Source organism: Toxorhynchites rutilus, chromosome 3 (assembly GCF_029784135.1).
Source record: "Toxorhynchites rutilus septentrionalis strain SRP chromosome 3, ASM2978413v1, whole genome shotgun sequence".
Classification (NCBI taxonomy): Eukaryota; Metazoa; Arthropoda; class Insecta; order Diptera; family Culicidae; genus Toxorhynchites; species Toxorhynchites rutilus.
In genome coordinates this window covers 151751217-151768629 of record NC_073746.1, presented here as the reverse complement: position 1 = coordinate 151768629, position 17413 = coordinate 151751217, and the positions used below count along the sequence as shown (strand labels likewise).

Sequence of the window (17413 nt, the reverse complement as noted above, 5' to 3'; positions counted from 1 at the left end):
ATAAAACACACATTGATTTTTTCATAATTTGTTTGCCAGGATATGATGAGTTTTTGAATTTGGCAGTTGTTATGAGCTTATTGATTTTCACCAATTCTTAAATTGCTTCTAGATTGAAAGTACAGTAATTTACACTTATCTCGACATTTAGCTAATTGGACGGACATGTAATGCGACATATTTAGTTGGAAATTTTTGTAAACATAGAGTTCGGGGTCCAAATTATGACCCCACATTGAAAGTCGACACTGTACCACTGTCATCGCAAATGTTCAATTACAGGTTAAAATTACCTCCAATCCGATACTGAGTGGTGGTAATGCTACGTGCCATTGAATGTAATTTACTGTAAAATATGTCACAAGCTGGATGGGAAGAAATTTTCCAACTGTGAAAGCTGTGGCGAGTGGCAAATGCAATCGCTAAACAGAAAGGCTTAGCCGAACAAGATGGGGATATCGAGTGATAACAAAACAATAAACTCTTTAGATTGAAGATAATTTTGTGATCCTGAAAAGGACCCTTTTTAGCCTGCATGTGAATCCAACGAGCGAACAAATCGTAATGAATGTATTTTTTTGCCATCGCTCCCTTTTAATGCTCATTCGTTCGTCTCGTTGGACTCGCCCCTCTGGCTGAGTCTGCCGATTTTTCTCTATCCTGTGAGTGTGTACCGCTAAAGTATAAAACACGCGGACCCCAAAAAAATATCTTATTTTCTTTCAAACCGTAAACCCGTGTGGTGGTAAGGCATCGGTATCGTGAACGTAACAAAGGAGGACAAGTTAAGGGAAAGGCAAAGTCTCACTCGAACCGTGCAGGTCTCCAGTTCCCTGTTGGTCGCATTCACTGATTGCTCCGCAAGGGTAACTAGACCGAACGGATTGGTGCCGGAGCACCAGTATACCTAACAGCGATTATAGAGTTTCGGCCATCGGAGTGCTTGAGTTGGCTTGCAAAGCTGCTCACGACAATCAGAAAACCCGCATCAAGAACAGAGCAGCTTCGGTTCGGCGCTCATCAAGGCAACAATTAGTTTCAGTGAGTGGCAAAGTGTTTCTCCGGCACGTCGCATTAAATGTAATTTACTGAACAACATGTCACAAGCTGGATGGGAAGAAATTTTTCAACTGTGAAAGCTGTGGCGAGTGGCAAACGCAATAGCTAAACAGGAAGGTTTAACCGAACAAGATGGGAATATCGAGTGATAACAAAAACACAACACCAAAGGTTCTTTTCAGAACCATCAACATATTCATAAAGAGTAAACAGTAAACTAATCCATTTTTCAGGTAGATAGGTAGGTATTCACGTAGGAGAAGAAAATAAAACAATATATTTAAAATATATATTTAACAAAAGCTGTCCCCTTTGTATAGTCCTACGTCACTCCGGTTATGTCCCCGACATTACCCACCCGTCTTTTTTGTAGGCTAAGTACTTATCGGGTGCTCACGTGGCCGAGTGGTTAGCGTCATAACTAACATGCCGGGGGTTCGGGTTCAATTCCCGTTCTGGTCGGGGGAATTTTTCGTCAAAGAAATTTCCTCCGACTTGCACTGTGATCACGCGTATTCTAGAGCTTGCCACTCAGAATGCATTCAAGGCGTGTTATTTGGCATAGAAATCTCAACTAAGTACTAATAAAAATGACGCAAGTAATACTACGTGGAGACGGCGAAGTTCCTCTAGGAACGTTAGTGCCATTGAAGAAGAAGAAGAAGAAGTACTTATCGGACTGCCATCGTATATGTCCGATCTTATTGGGTTTTAGAGATCTCTCGGTCTCTTGATTACCTTCTTAGGTTTCCCACATTCTCTATTGCGACAGTTTTCAATTTCACTCTACTCATAGTGTGTGTGTGTGTCAATGTCAGTGCCTACGAGCGTAAATAGTCTATGTTGTGTATTATAAGATTTAATCAACTTTGAACATTTGTTCACGCCCAATTGATTTAAAATTTCGGATACTTTCAAAAACAGAAATAGAAAACAAATTTGAAATTTTTGAAAAAAAAATCACACGAGGGTTGTGTCCGTGGCACGACCGCGCAGTTGACGTAGGATTCCGTTGGGTTATCTGTTGATTTTGGATATGTTTGAAGAATTACATCGTTAAACTTTTTGATAATGATTTGGTGTCCCTGAAAAGAGCCTGCTGTGTTATGTATGAATGAAATAAAGAAAAAAAAAATCACCAATGCCATATAAGATAATTACCGAACACAATCATCAATTTTTCTCATCAGTATAAACATGTTATTTCAATATTGAGAAAACATATTTGAAATAGAAAAGGTAATTTTCTTCTATAATTTATACTTTCTGAGAGTTTATTCAATCCAATGCGAATTTTTAACACCTAAAACATATACAATACATAGAGCATATGGGAAGCATATGAGCATATCAAGTCATTCTTAATACAACTGCTTACATATACAATTTTACATTTACACTTGTGCTAGATTATTCACAATACATGATCGGTCATTGATATGAAATTTCACGCAACCAACATTAAAGTTCCAAATTTGAATTTTATTAGCTAGAATTAATCGTATCACTCACCTTACTTGCAGTAGAAAAAGGACTTACATATATTTGCAATGCCGATTTCCCTCAGGCAGCATGGTTTTGATTCTCTGTTAGGGACCCGCCGCATATGTCGTCAATTACGACCAATCAGAAGTGGGTATTTCCGTTAGGATAGAGGTTGAGATTTTTCAATTGTTTGACAGTTTGTTTCATGACATATATTATTTTCTTCAATATAAAAAATTTTTATGGAGTGCCGAAATCGATTGACGCTAAAATCTCATCAATCCATCATGAAATGACTGAGCAATAGGCGTTTGAAATTGGACAATTTTCACGATGTGCTCGACTTTTGATTTTCAATTTGTACCCCATTTGAAAGACGTAATCCTACGTCAATAATTGAAGAATTGTTGAACAAAAATCCCGTCCTAAAATTAAATTGCATTAGATTTGTAATAAATTTAAAGATGAATGTATTGTTTACGCATTTGTTATATGGATGAAGCTTTCAATATCAAATTCAGGCAATAACTTGAAGTATCGTTAGTTCCACTTCGAAAACATTCACTGCCCAAAATGGGTTGTAATACACGAAATTCTTCAACGCTAAAAATAAATTAGACATATATCAAAGGTATTTTCGAAAAGGGTTCTAAAACAACAACATTATCTAATGAATTCAATGTGCCGCACAATGCGAATTCATTCATCATGAAACATATGGACTAGAGCCGTGAAAAAGGTAAGAATATTGGCTTCAATGATGTTCTATTGGTATATTTTGTCTGGCGATGAGATAAATAAAATCAATCATTCATTTAATCAGGACCTGACGGAGCATTCAATAATGAAACTATAAGTCCACCCAGCAAGCACATGCTGTCCAAATTATCTATGCAAATCTATTAAAAATTTACAATTTTTTTGTATTTAGAGAAAATTTTGTATCGGACGATTGAGCTAAATTTTATATTCATTGTTCAATGTGTTTTGTTTCAAGACGGTTAGACATTAATTGCTTTGGTTTCTAATATAATTTGATTGTTTTGCATGAACTTGAGCTGTTTTCTCCTTATAGCGCCATCTGAGCTCTCTATACCCAGATTCATAGATTTTCGAGTGGTTGTGGACATTATGTCGACCGAGTGACGGAAAATGCTACAAAAGTGCTGGAATCTTACCTCGCTTTGCCTCCCACAGGCAGCACTGCCCACAGTCTCAGCTATAATCACAATAAAACTACACGAATTAAGCGAATCACTGCAGCATTGCAGCACTGCACAGTTTTTGACGTGGGACTACGTCTAACCGGAATATATGGAGGGTAAAATGAAAACCTAAACACAGAACATGCAGGAAAAAATGAAAGATTTCGAATGCTTATAGCTCGAACATTTCGTACTGGATAGGAGAGATGTTTGCATCACTTGATAGGGAATATTTCTACGCATCTATCGCAACTAACAAAATGTTGTTTTTCATTAGATAAACAATTGAATAAGTGTAAAATATTAGGCGTTATCTAAACGCCCTAACTGCATCGTTTTGATTGGCCCGATTTACGGTTTCCCTAACACAGCCATCAAAACCAAGCAGCCTTGGGGAAATCGGCATTGCAAATACATGAAAGTAGGGGGACTTTTGTTCTCATCGAAAAATGTTCCCTAACACAGACTTTAAAACCAAGCAGCGAAATCGGCATTGCAAACACACGAAAGAGCCTAGAGGCGAGTGAACTGAAAAGTTTAAACCCTCTTAAAGCCAAAAAGAAGAAGAAGAACACACGAAAGTAGGGGGAGCTTTTGTTCCCACCGAAATGTGTTCCCTAATAAAGATCTAAACCAAGGTGCCTGGAGAAATCGGTATTTCAAATTCATGCAAGTCGGGGGTATTTTTGTTCCGACTGGAATGTGTTTCCCTAACACAGACTTCAAATCCATGAAGCGTGGGGAAATCGGCATTGCAAATTCATACAAATCGGGGGTATTTTTGTTCCGATTGAAATGTGTTTCCCTAACACAGACTTCAAAACCGAGGTTTCTGGGGAAATCGGCTCTGCAAATGAATGCAAACTGCGAGTACTTTTGTCCTCGCTTGCCTTTGTGCAGAGTGGAATATGTATGTCCTAACATGATCTTCTAAACTTAGGAACCTGGGAAAATCGTGCAGCCACTAGAAGCGAATGAACTTCCCAGTTTCAAGCAAATTCGAGATTCGAGAAGTATGTACACTTTTGGGATGTAAACTTCAGAGGGAAATGTAAAATAAATAATCGTTTGATAATTTTTTTTTTGTCTTTATTGGAAAGATTTTCAGCCTTAGGCTGGTTCATCAAACGTTTGATAATTCTTCCGTACATATATTTGGTTCTAGTCATCATACCAAACGTAAAAGGTCCGTCATTAAATTTACTTGTAACGAAGAACAATCAATCACAATAAATGAATTGACTTTACACGGCATTTGTTCATTTTTTTCACTCACAGAGCAAATATATTGAACTCAATATATTGAACTCAATTGTAAGTATAGAAAATTACCTTAATTATCACTTTAAATTTTATTTGGTTTATTTTAGGTTGCATTGAACAAAGTACCGGATAACATAGGAGATGATTAAAATAGGCGAGTAAATCAAATTTCATCACATTATCGTGTCATTTCTCGGTTGAAAACATATGTTCTGTTTATCCGCTATTGGATTTAATAGCGGAGTGATATTTTCAGGTTATTATACATTGATGGGAGCTGTTAGCAGAACTCAATTAACAGAGGGTAAATAGTATTTGTGGAATTCGTAGGTTTCATGAGATAATCCATTCAACTGACAGTTGGAACGTTCCCTTATTCCCGAATCAATGGAATTAGATATGCTAATCATTTTGTTTATTTCCAGATATTTTTTCATAATGCCATTCATCCCATCAGCATCAGCTGGAGTCAGTTTATACTGGTGAGTACCAAAACATTAATTTTTGTGTTATGCAGGAAATCGATTTCACTTTTCGTTAAAATCCTTGTATACCTCATAAACTAATTGTTTTATTCATTATCAGATATTTTACACAAATTGCCATCCAATGCCCCCAACATAACAAAAGTCATATTAAATATAAATGAGTGACATCATCTTTCTTCTGGATAATTTTTATGTTTTGTGTATTGAGAGAAATCGATTTTACTAGCCGTTAAAACGGTTTCTTGTATACCGTGTATACTAATTATTTATTTTATTTCCAGTTATTTCTTCATATTGCCAATAATCACCCCAACACCAGCAGAATTCATAGTAAATACTTATGAGTACCATGAATTCATTTTAGCATAACTGTTACGTTTTCTGAGGTGAATCGATTCAATCGACATTTGAGATGGTTTCTTATTCCGAGGATCAAGGATCCATTTTTCGTTATTGTTATCTGAAACATTAGATGTACTTGTATTGCATGATAATCGTTTTATTTGTTTTCTGGCATTTCATCACATTACCTTTAAACATCCCAGCATCAGCAGGAGTCATAATTAATACTGGTGGGTAATGCAAATTGATGTTTGTATAATGATTGTTATGTTATGAGGAGAATCGATTTTACTAATCGTTAAAACAGTTCTCGTATAGTAATTATTTTATTTATTATAAGGTTTAAAGAACTGTTTGTACATCAGGTATTTCAAAAACGATTTGAATATTTTAAATATTATTAATTTACATTTTTTAAAGATGACAATAATCAACAACAGGTTTAAGCTAAATATGTTCCGTTTTGTTTTATAATTTGCTGCCAAATTTCCGTCCCATTTCGGTCCGATTCTTAAAACTTTTTCACAAAAAATAGGCCATATATAGGAACAAGTGGCAATCATTTGGTGCCGGATTAGGACTCTGAGGTTCCAACTAAACTGCTTGGTGTTGTCTTGATGAAACATAATTCTAACGCTAGCTAATATAACCCAATGAGACTTATACAATGAATGATATGCATAACTACAGCCATTTAATAATATTTTTCTATCTGCTTATCCTAATACATAAACATTAGAAAAACTATAATTCATTGTATCTTTTTGTTTCAGATTGATAATTTGACGCAAAGAATAGACGCGTCGTTGCATTGAAACAAATGCTGGAAGCCAACGCTTGACATTCTACGGTAGCTCACAGCGCTTTAAAACTCATAGTGCTTTAAATAGGTAATATTTGTCGTCATTTGAACTGCAAATTCTATTAATTCATTTCTTTTTTTCAGCACTTGTATAGATGAAGTTCATCATTGATCTGAATCGCTAGGAGAGGAGAGGACTATAGAAGATTTTTTTTATACCTTTGCATTATCATAACGACTCAGTAATTGCTAACAGGAATCATAGAAAAAAAATCAATAATGATACTAATTAATCATCACTAATCATCACATCTAAAGATTCATTAGTTTTTTTTAATATTTATTAATTATTTATACACGTTATGAAAAACAACATACATTTTCTCCGTCTGTGGAAATCCATATTTAAAAAGAGATAAATTCATTTGTTAGTTTTTGGATTTCAAAAACAGAATTGATTTGTGATTTTTAATAAATAGAAAAGGTTCTCTAATTTGTGCAATATGTATATGTACAAAAAAATAGTCATATTGACATTGAGTAATAACTAAACAAATTCATACTAAATGAATACAAAACAGCTTATATAGCACATATAGAAATACATTATAAAACATTAGATTATAACTCTTACCTTATTATCATAAAAAAACATCATTTGTTAAATGATGTTAAAACCATGTAATACATAAAAAAATATTCACGAAAAACTAGTAATGTATAGAGAAGAAGAAACATATTTTTAACAAGAAAAAAATTGTATATGGTAGGACATTATTCAAATAGCTGGTTAATTGATAATTGTATTTCAAATTGTGTGTTAGCTTAAAATAATTGCTTTTATGATGAATAAATTACTTTTTATTCATCAACGATATTTTTTAGTTTCATTTTATTTTCGTTTCCTTGAAATCAATAGAGCTATAATAAGGGTCGAGCAATTTTCCGTTCGGTCGACACGGTGCCAGATTGGCACAGGTTTGGCTCGTAATTGGTTCACAAATACGAAGGATAGGTCGACAAAATCATTGCAAAATGGCACGACATCGGTACCGTTGTCGACACCATTTGTTGGGACCGATTTGGCACAACAATGCAGACTGGGTAACGACAATCTTTTATAGCGACAATGCTCTATAACGATGGTCCCTTGCGATGTCGCTATAGAGTGCTTTCACTGTATATAAATGCTATACCAGTATTTGAGAGTCATGATATTTTCTATTATTTTTAAGCTCATTTAATGCCAAAACATGATGCCAAAACATGTGCTAGAAATTAATTTAGGGTGTAGGAATGATGGTTTCTCCCCGATTCTTTTTCCCGCATACCTCTCAGCTTTTTAACTTACCCCATGGTTTAAGTTGAAGCAACAGTGAGAATCGATTATTTTTCAGACTTTTCTGCGTGCGCCGGACGTTATTTGCCGGTAATTTCTATATGAATGAATGGTGGCCATTTACATAAAACTGTTTAGAATTATTTGGATTTTTTTTCTAAACCAGATCTCACAAGACATCTCCTCTATCCTTCCTGAGCACGTTACGTAATAATTGTACGGAAGGGTAAACTCATTTGTGAGTGGAAATTTTTAATTATTGAAATAATTGTATTAGTGGGGTGAAACGGACAGTTATCAGTAGGAGTCAGATGGATTGTGAAAAGTCTGTTTATTCTATTCCTTACGGAAATCAAATCGCCAAAGATGGACTGTTTAGAAGCTGACTGAAACCAACAACAAAATAGTTGAGGGTCTGTAACCTCTTAAAAAATAAGTAGTGGGTTATATCCGTGATATAACCGCAAGGTGGACGAAGGACTACCGCTAGAATGGTAATCATTTGTTAGAAATTTATCGGAATCAATTTTTAATAATGTTTTGTTCTTGTTTTTAAGGGACATTAACCCGAAGGTCTAATTCTCAAAGAATCAATGAATGAATATTTTGAAAGAACGCTGAATGTTTTTCTTTTTAGACTGTGAGTGGATGGGTATAAATATGATTTTTTTTATATAGGACTAGCTGACCAGGCAAACGTTGTTCTGCCAAATAAATTATTTCTAGTGAATATTTTGGATGTTGAATAAAACACACTAATGTATTGTAAGTGTGTTTGAATGTTTTAACGATCTTTGAAATAAATCGAATGTGACCGATAAAAAAACGATTAAATGATTTGAACGAAAGGTTATATGAAGTTTCTTGGTGTATTCCATTAACGTAACTGACATGTTTGATCTCTTAAAAGTTAAACGTCAACTGTAAAAAGTAATATAAGTTTGTCGTGAAGTAGAAAAAAAATGAAATATAGAAAATTAATATTTATTGCTGTCCCCTTGTTAAAAAATACGTGCATGTGATTTTCAACATGGCTTAGTTTATAACAGCTTGGTCTCGTTCATAAATTGGAAAACAGCGATACGCCAGCTAACTTCAATGGAGCTGATTAATCGGCCTGTTTGGAATCGCGTTATTTTATCGTTGTAATTCAATCGAGGAGTATTCACATCGGTAATCTAAGTTTGAAACACAGCCATATTGCTTCCTTTATTCATGGATGTTTTTATTACCCTTCACCGATTTGCAGAACTCAATATTCATATATGCATATGAGTGATCGGATTTTACAATTCGATCGAAATCGACTTTTACACTCTTAAATTCGTTCGCCTTGTCGCGAAACAATGGTCAAAATAAGTCATCCGTATTTGTGGTTCAATTTACTCTCTATCTGATCGGCATAATTCCGGAAATAATTCTAAATTGTTTAAATTTTCAATGAAAATTATTATTCGATTTCATTTGGATGCTAAATTTGTTTTGAATGTGTTTGAATGCTAAATTTTGCGTGTTTATTCCACCCGAAAAACCATTACTATTTTTGCTTCATAGAAATGGAACATGGAGACCAATGTTGTTTACGTCGAATTGCGTGGCAAGGTTGTCACATTTGCTCAACTCGATTGGACTTGAGCTTGAGCAGAATGCAAAATTGCGCTTTTTCCATTGTTTCGTTGCATGTTCATAAATATTGAATCAAAATAAGAAATGATGTTCATAATGAATTAAGTATCGGTGACGGGGTCTCGTTGGTCTAAAATTTATGCAAGAGATTTTTCGTTAAAGAAACTCTTCTGACTTGCACTGTAGTCAGGCGTATTCCGCTCCAGAATACATTGAAGGCGTATTGTTCGTCGTAGAAATCTCAACTATTTACTAATAAAAATGACGCAAGTAGTACTACGTTGAGAAGGCAAACCTTGGGAACGTTAGTGCCATTGAAGAAGAACATAGCGAGGGTCGTGTGAACGGTGTGTGTCAACGATGAATTCCAGATTATTGTTTTTTCTTCGCATTAAATTTCTCGTGTCACCATGCTATCATGATTCCAGCAGCGCCTGTGCTTTGGATCTACACACGTGCTCTCCAGCTGATGTTTTATCAGGGTTGATGGCAATAGCGTGATTGTCATTTTGTAATCCGAGCAAATGTGATTTGAAGAATTTCGATAACTCATTGTGCTCATTCAAAAAGGCTTCCAGCCCGTCGGAGATGCTCCCTGCTTTAGATGAATTGATTTTGCTTGTGTATTTGTAGATAGATGTAAAAAATTTCGTAAAATTCGTTCTGTTGAAAAAACGAACAACGGTTAAATTATTAGAATATTTTTGACACAAAAATAATAAAATCGCAATTAAAAATAGGGAATTGGGGTCAAAATTTAAGGTTATATGTATGGAATGAAGTCAAATTTTTGAAAAAAATATCCAGATCTTTTTTTCTGCATAGAGCCACCCTATTCGGTATTCAATGTATGGTTATCGGTATTCTACCGGTATCATATATAGTTTACAACCTATTCTCATACCTACCAAGTATTTTGAGTATAATTTCATCAAAATCGGTCGAGCCGTTACGGAGGAGTTCGGTAACAAACACCGTGACACGAGATTTATATATATATATATATATATATATATATATATATATATATATATATATATACATATATATATATATATATATATATATATATATATATATATATATATATATATATATATATATATATATATATATATATATATATATATATAGATTACACATGAATATCAGCTCATTTAAACTTGTTAATGGTTCTGAATAGAACCGATGGGCCATGATTATGCGCCCGGGAACACATATTCCGTTCACCAAAAATGCAAGCGATAATATCCAATTCTTAATTAATCCAGTGAATATCCAACTGGTAATTAATCCAAATGTTAATATTAAATGCTAATATCTGCAGGTACACGAAGTACAGATGGTTTGCTTCGACATTCGACAGTCGTTTACCAACCATATTATATTATTTATTGAGTATCTGGAGAATATTATCTAAAAATTTTGAAGCATTTGATGACCACAATCCATCGAATTCGACCCTCAAATCACAATACAGATAGCTGGACTCCTCTACACGATAATCCACTATGTAACAAGTCATTGATCGTGCGTTCATTCCTGGTTCGAATTCGTATCTGTGTTCAAAATCATCCGTCTTATTTATCTTATTCGGCGCCCTATAATTTATTTCTGCTCCCAAAAATTATAACAAAATTAAAATGACCATTTTTACGACAATAGGTCCATTCGAATGGCTTCAATCGAAGCGTTGAATGCCATCTTCACAGAATGAGCCAGCACACGCATTTGAATCGCTTTTTAATCGATGTAATAAGTATATTGAAACTAAAGGAAACTACCGTTCTGAATCATATTTCGGACAACATCATATTTCGGACACTTTGTTCTAATATCTTGAAATGCTTAATGCACTGATGATACGAGGGTCACTATTTATATTTCGGGAATAGGAACAAAAACAAATAGTTAAGCTGCGAATATATTTTTAATGTTTTTCAAAGTACTCGCCACGATGATCGATACACTTTTGCATGCGCTTAAACTAATTTTCAAAGAATTTATTCCAATCGACACGAGCCTTTTTTTTAGCGATTGTCAAATTATGTGGGATCCAACGTGAACATAATTTTCGCACAACTAAGTGTTCATGTAAAATCGCATATATGCTGGTGGAACTAATGCTTAGGGATGCCTCAATCTCACAATAGGTTACATGACGATCTTGCTTAATCATTTCGTGCACAGCATCGATGTTTTCTGGCACTACAGTCGATTTTGGACGACCTTCACGAAACTCGTCGGAAAGCGAACTACGACCACGATTGAATTCACTATACCAGCGATACACAGTGGTTTTTGATGGAGCTTCATCGCCAAAAGTCAAATTAAGTTGATTGACGCACTCTTGTTGTGATAATCAACGTCGAAAGTCGTAAAAATTATCGCACGAAAATGTTCACGATTCAGTTCCATTTTTTTGCCGAGACCAAACTTTCAACTAAATATAAAATAAACAAATAGCGTCCGTATGACAAAATGTTCTGAGTACGTATATCATCAAAAATGTCAAACTTTACGATGGAACCGTCAGAAGGACTCACATGACATCAGTGTTGCCAATTCCCGAAATATAAATAGTGACCCTCGTGTAACTATAAAATTAATATCACAATTGCTTCTTTAGAGTAATCCCTTGGTTTCACTATCATTTCATATGAGAACTACATTTGAATAATAACATAATCGGCAAAAATCTATCAACACTACTCACTATCGTTTGTGTTTGACGATTACTTAGCGTGAGCACGTAGAATTTACCCGTTCATCAATATTTACATTTCTCCCGTGTTTTATCAGTTCTCATCATCGTTAACAGATTACTGTGATTGCTTGGTAAGTGTTTCGCAGTTGACTATAAAATATAATCAAGTGTAATGTAATTTTCGTCCAAAAAATTACAAAATAAAGTGTCCGAAATTTGAATTCAATCTGTCCGACATTTGATTTTTTTCTAAATAATGTCCGAAGTTTGATTCTTATTCGCTTCATTTGAAAAGCATTTTTTTCGATAATTGTGTTATGTTTTCAATCAAAAAGGTACCAAAGTAGAAAGCTTAAAAGCATATTGAACTAATTTATTAAAAATACCAACCAAATAATACCTGTGCAAAAAGTTTAGATCTGTTTTCTGCATCATATGCGTTCGAAATATGATTCAGAACGGTACTTTGAAAAGATAAATCTTCGAACAGTAGAATAAGTATATACTCTTTAACACCAATCTCAGTTTGATATGGAAAACAATGCTTCGTTAATTGACTTTGATTTGAAAATACATTCTAGTTTATATTTTCTTTATTCAAAAAACATTTACATAACTTTTTTTATATAATTTATCACTGAGAATTTTTTGCCTCGCATTGTTTCTCTGTGATTTCTTCCTCAGGTATCAAGTTCCGAAGGCACAGTATCTCGGTAATCTTTCCAATCAAGCCAATCAATCCAAGAACGGACAATCCCAGCAGAAAACCCAGCGATCCTCCCATATCAGCTACAAATTGAGCCAAATCGTACCCATGGAACTCTTCAACGAACTGTAAGTGTGTTAATTTTAGAATATGTCACATAGAGGAAACAACACCGTGTACCGTAACCATCTTCGAAGTGTAGTAAAGCCATATGTGCCCAGCGGGCACGCTGATGTTGAACCGCTTGCGGTTCATAACGAATGTCGTGTAGATGACCGCCGTACAGGGCTGGTAACAGCCACACACGGAACTGTCCAAACTCTCCAACAATTGATAGTGTTTGATCAGTTGTTGCGTTTCGTTGCTTGTAGAACACGTCCGTTGCTCAATGTCGGGCATCCAAGGGCCAGTACAGCCAGCAATGTTGACCACATGGCGCCAGTGACACAGTTCACTGCACTATCCAAATTTCATATATTGAAATGGTCGCATGAATAAGAATTGATCCCAGAATTACCCTAGTAGAGCTCATTTCCAGCACGGTGGTGCAGAGGTTCTCGCTCGGAAGCATGTGCAAATGCTGAGCCGTCATCTTAACCTCAATCTGTTCGTTCACTTCCAGAAAGAGGTATTCAACACGACCCGAAGATTGCGCGCGATTTTCTGTGAATGATATAAATGATCTCAAAACATGCGCCTAGTGAGTATGCATGCCATCACAACACATTTATGGCAAGCAGGAGGAACAATCTGGTTCATAAATAAACGTGATCATGATTTTTGAATGAAAATTTCGTTGGATCACATTTATTTACTATGATTACTACTACCCGCAAATCCTTCCGCTCGATCGTGAATGAAAACATGCCAGCCGGGGACATCCTCCAGCTGATCGCTATAATCGTCGTCTGAATCATGCTGTAAGAAGATAGAGTATCCTGCATCGCGCCAAGTATGTGATGTCGTCACTAGGGGGTCCAATGTGAAACAATTTCCCAAATTTAGATGCATATTTGGCGTCGTTTTGATATCTGTAATTAGCCATGTGTGCAACATGTGAATATGGAACTTGATATGGACATATTTTCTCACTTTCAGGATCTTGATTCAGCGCGTAAGCTATGAAAAATTCGTCCTCATTGTAGGTCGCCTCTCGGAACAGTTCTTCGAGAGAGCTTTCGTTGAAGTTGAACATGTCGAAAGCGTTAGCGTATTTCGGATGAAGCGTTAGATTGAACCGACGCAGCACTTCATATTTATACGGAGGATCCCGACACAGAGTGATCGCCGGATAAACCATCGTATCGTTCAGTTCGAACCGAAAGTGGGTACTGACGGGAGGTCTGATTAATTTTCGAAAGCATTCCGTTAGCTGTGTGATAGATGATCAATGTGATCAAATTTCCGATCTATAATTTGTAAAAAAAACACATCACCTGAAAAATAACAACTACACAACAAACACTGAGCACCACGATTCGCACGAATTTTTTGGGATCTTCAAAAAGAAAGTTCAAAAGGTATCTGAACTTTTGATTCAGTTTCTCGCGAACCATTTTTGCACTGCGAACCAGTTCATGTTTGACTCCGGAAATCCACTTCCTTTCACTGAACCGCACGGCTGGATTACGATGATGGTGCATGCATAGTAACTATTTATACGGTTTCAATAGACTCCAGCCGTGTGTGTGTGTGTGTTAGATGCTCACTTATCGAAGTTATCGGTTCATATTGGCCTATTTCTGACACATTGTTAATCTGGATAAAATGTTAATCTGAGATAAGCAAAGGGAATATGAATTATTGCCACCATAATTCATATATTGGGGTTGCATCCGTTTGTTCTATATTCAGTCTATTGAATATGGAAAGCATTACATGGTATTTTATTTTATGGCTAATCAATCAATTCTATATAGGGTAAGTGACCCAAATATGGAGGAGATATGTCACCAATTTTTTTGCTCTATTTTAGTTTAAAAGTATACAAAAGTATACTTTTTCTAGCAGTTTGAACTCTGTTTTTAAAGATTCTCACTGATATTTCGATGATTAACTGACTAAATTGTATAAAAACATCTTTGAAAATGTAACTTATATGTACCCATTATGGTAATAGTGTTCCTGGAGTTTCGTAAAATGTGTACCTATTATGGTAATAGTCGGTGTCACATGGAAAAAGTATTAATAGGATTCAAATAATACTTCGATAATAATTTTTAAACAAAACTATGATTCTAAGTCTTATTTATAGTATGCAATACTATGTCGTTGATTCTACACACGACAAAAATTATGTGAACGAAGCGCGAAGTCGAAGTTTTGAAGTGATTCTAGAAATGCTGTAACTTTGTGAAAAACCAACGCGTGCAGATGGGATATACATTATTTTAAAGCTTTATTTGAAGTTTCAAGTGCGATACTTGAATGATTCTATTTTTGTGTGTGTAGGTGTAGTGGATAACAATACTGGAAAGAAAAAAAAACGATTTTTCTGTTTTTTCAAAAATTTTGTAGAATCATGCAGTGTTTTATCGAACAAGTCAATAGAAAATTTAATTAACCTTATCCATCAGCATTCATTTGGTTATTTTACTACAGGAAAATATTTTGATAAAGGGTGTGTCACATCAAATTGCATCACGGAAAAAACGCTGTAGAAATTCGCCCAGTAGACCGATCCTTTTGAAAATTTTAGACAGTAAAATAAAAACTATTAAACAACTTTTGGCATTTTCTTTTTATTCATACTTCGAGCCCAAGCCCGTGTGCTCGCACCTTCCTCTTTACCCCGTCCATAAGGTTCTGTACAACGTCAGGTTGTAGTTTTTTTTGAACAGAAATCCATTTTCTCTTGAAGTCCGCCTCCGATTTGACAACTTTTGGGTTCTTCCGCAGGGCCTGCTTCATAATCGCCCAATATTTCTCTATTGGGCGAAGCTCCGGCGCGTTGGGCGGGTTCATTTCCTTTGGCACGAAGGTGACCCCGTTGGCTTCGTACCACTCCAACCAGTCCTTTGAATAGTGGCACGAAGCGAGATCCGGCCAGAAGATGGTCGGGCCCTCGTGCTGATTCAATAGTGGTAATAAGCGCTTCTGTAGGCACTCCTTAAGGTAAACCTGCCCGTTTACCGTGCCGGTCATCACGAAGGGGGCGCTCCGCTTTCCGCAAGAGCAGATCGCTTGCCACACCATGTACTTTTTGGCAAACTTGGATAGTTTCTGCTTACGAATCTCCTCCGGAACGCTGAATTTGTCCTCTGCGGAGAAGAACAACAGGCCCGGCAGCTGACGAAAGTCCGCTTTGACGTAGGTTTCGTCGTCCATTACCAGGCGGCTTCGTCAGCATTTCGGTGTACAGCTTCCGGGCTCGCGTCTTTCGCGGCGACATGGTAGGTTTGCCTTTCGTCGCGGTTAGGAGCCTTCTGAACCTTGTATGTACGCAGGCCCTCCCGCTGCTTGGTCCGCTGGACGAATGAACTTGACAAATTCAGCTTATTGGCGACATCCCGGACCGAACTTCTCGGATCACGTCTAAACTGCTTAACTACGCGCTTGTGATTTTTTTCACTGACGGAGCATCCATTTTTGCCTTTCTTCACCTTCCGGTCGATGGTTAGGTTCTCGAAGTATCGTTTTAGTACTCTGCTGACCGTGGATTGGACGATTCCCAGCATCTTACCGATGTCCCGATGTGACAACTCCGGATTCTCGAAATGAGTGCGCAGGATTAATTTACGACGCTCTTTTTCGTTCGACGACATTTTTCCAAATTTACGAAAAATTGACAGTGAAGCATGGTCAACGTGATCTATACACTCTTATCTGATTATAAGCGAGAGCTGAAGATATAATTCCTAAAAATTAAATTTCTACAGCGTTTTTTCCGTGATGCAATTTGATGTGACACACCCTTTAGATTACATGTGCAAGGTTTGACCGCCAATACGAAGCTTGAACGAAAGTTTAGTGAGTTACTTACTAGAAATGGAAAGCCTTTTTTCTGAGTATTTCAATGATTTTTTGATGTAAAAAAAGTTCCACATTTGGGGACCATTTTTTATGAAATTTGAAATGAAAGCGAGGTTTTTACAAAAATAATTTTTTTTAGAAAACTATTAAAGATAGGCGGTAGTGATTTTAGGGGGTCAAACTGTGGAATTTTATCTACAGATCAAAAATTTGGACGGGTTACTAACTTAATTACGAGCTTAGTAATACTCAAAATAGAGATCGAGTTCCATAATTGGGTCCGCTCCCTTAACAAATTAAAAATTACTTTCACTTTCATAATGTTACTTAAATCTACTATTTTAGTTGTTTCACCATTATATCCTGTACTTTCCGCAACCTTCGAATGGAACCAACAGAAAACATAGCGTACTTTTCAA

General features: G+C 35.9%; 1 protein-coding gene across 1 annotated transcript; it reads right to left on the bottom strand.

Annotated features, from left to right (window-relative positions):
* Window positions 1-12950: 12950 nt before the first annotated feature.
* Window positions 12951-14578, bottom strand: LOC129773577 (uncharacterized). Its single transcript, XM_055777205.1, has 6 exons — window positions 14459-14578; window positions 14115-14394; window positions 13853-14053; window positions 13540-13685; window positions 13203-13481; window positions 12951-13148 (listed from the first exon to the last, which is right to left on the bottom strand). Exons 1-6 carry the CDS (start codon window positions 14576-14578, stop codon window positions 12951-12953), a joined length of 1224 nt encoding a protein of 407 aa, XP_055633180.1.
* Between the last annotated feature and the right edge of the window lie 2835 nt (window positions 14579-17413).

Bases quoted from the DNA above. Each gene is read 5' to 3' on its own strand.
- LOC129773577 (XM_055777205.1), bottom strand. From the start codon at position 14,578: ATGGTTCGCGAGAAACTGAATCAAAAGTTCAGATACCTTTTGAACTTT. The intron at 13,686-13,852 runs GTAGTAGTAATC...TATCATTCACAG, and splicing joins TCGAGCGGAAGGATTTGCGG to AAAATCGCGCGCAATCTTCG. The intron at 13,482-13,539 runs GTAATTCTGGGA...AAATTTGGATAG, and splicing joins TGGAAATGAGCTCTACTAGG to TGCAGTGAACTGTGTCACTG.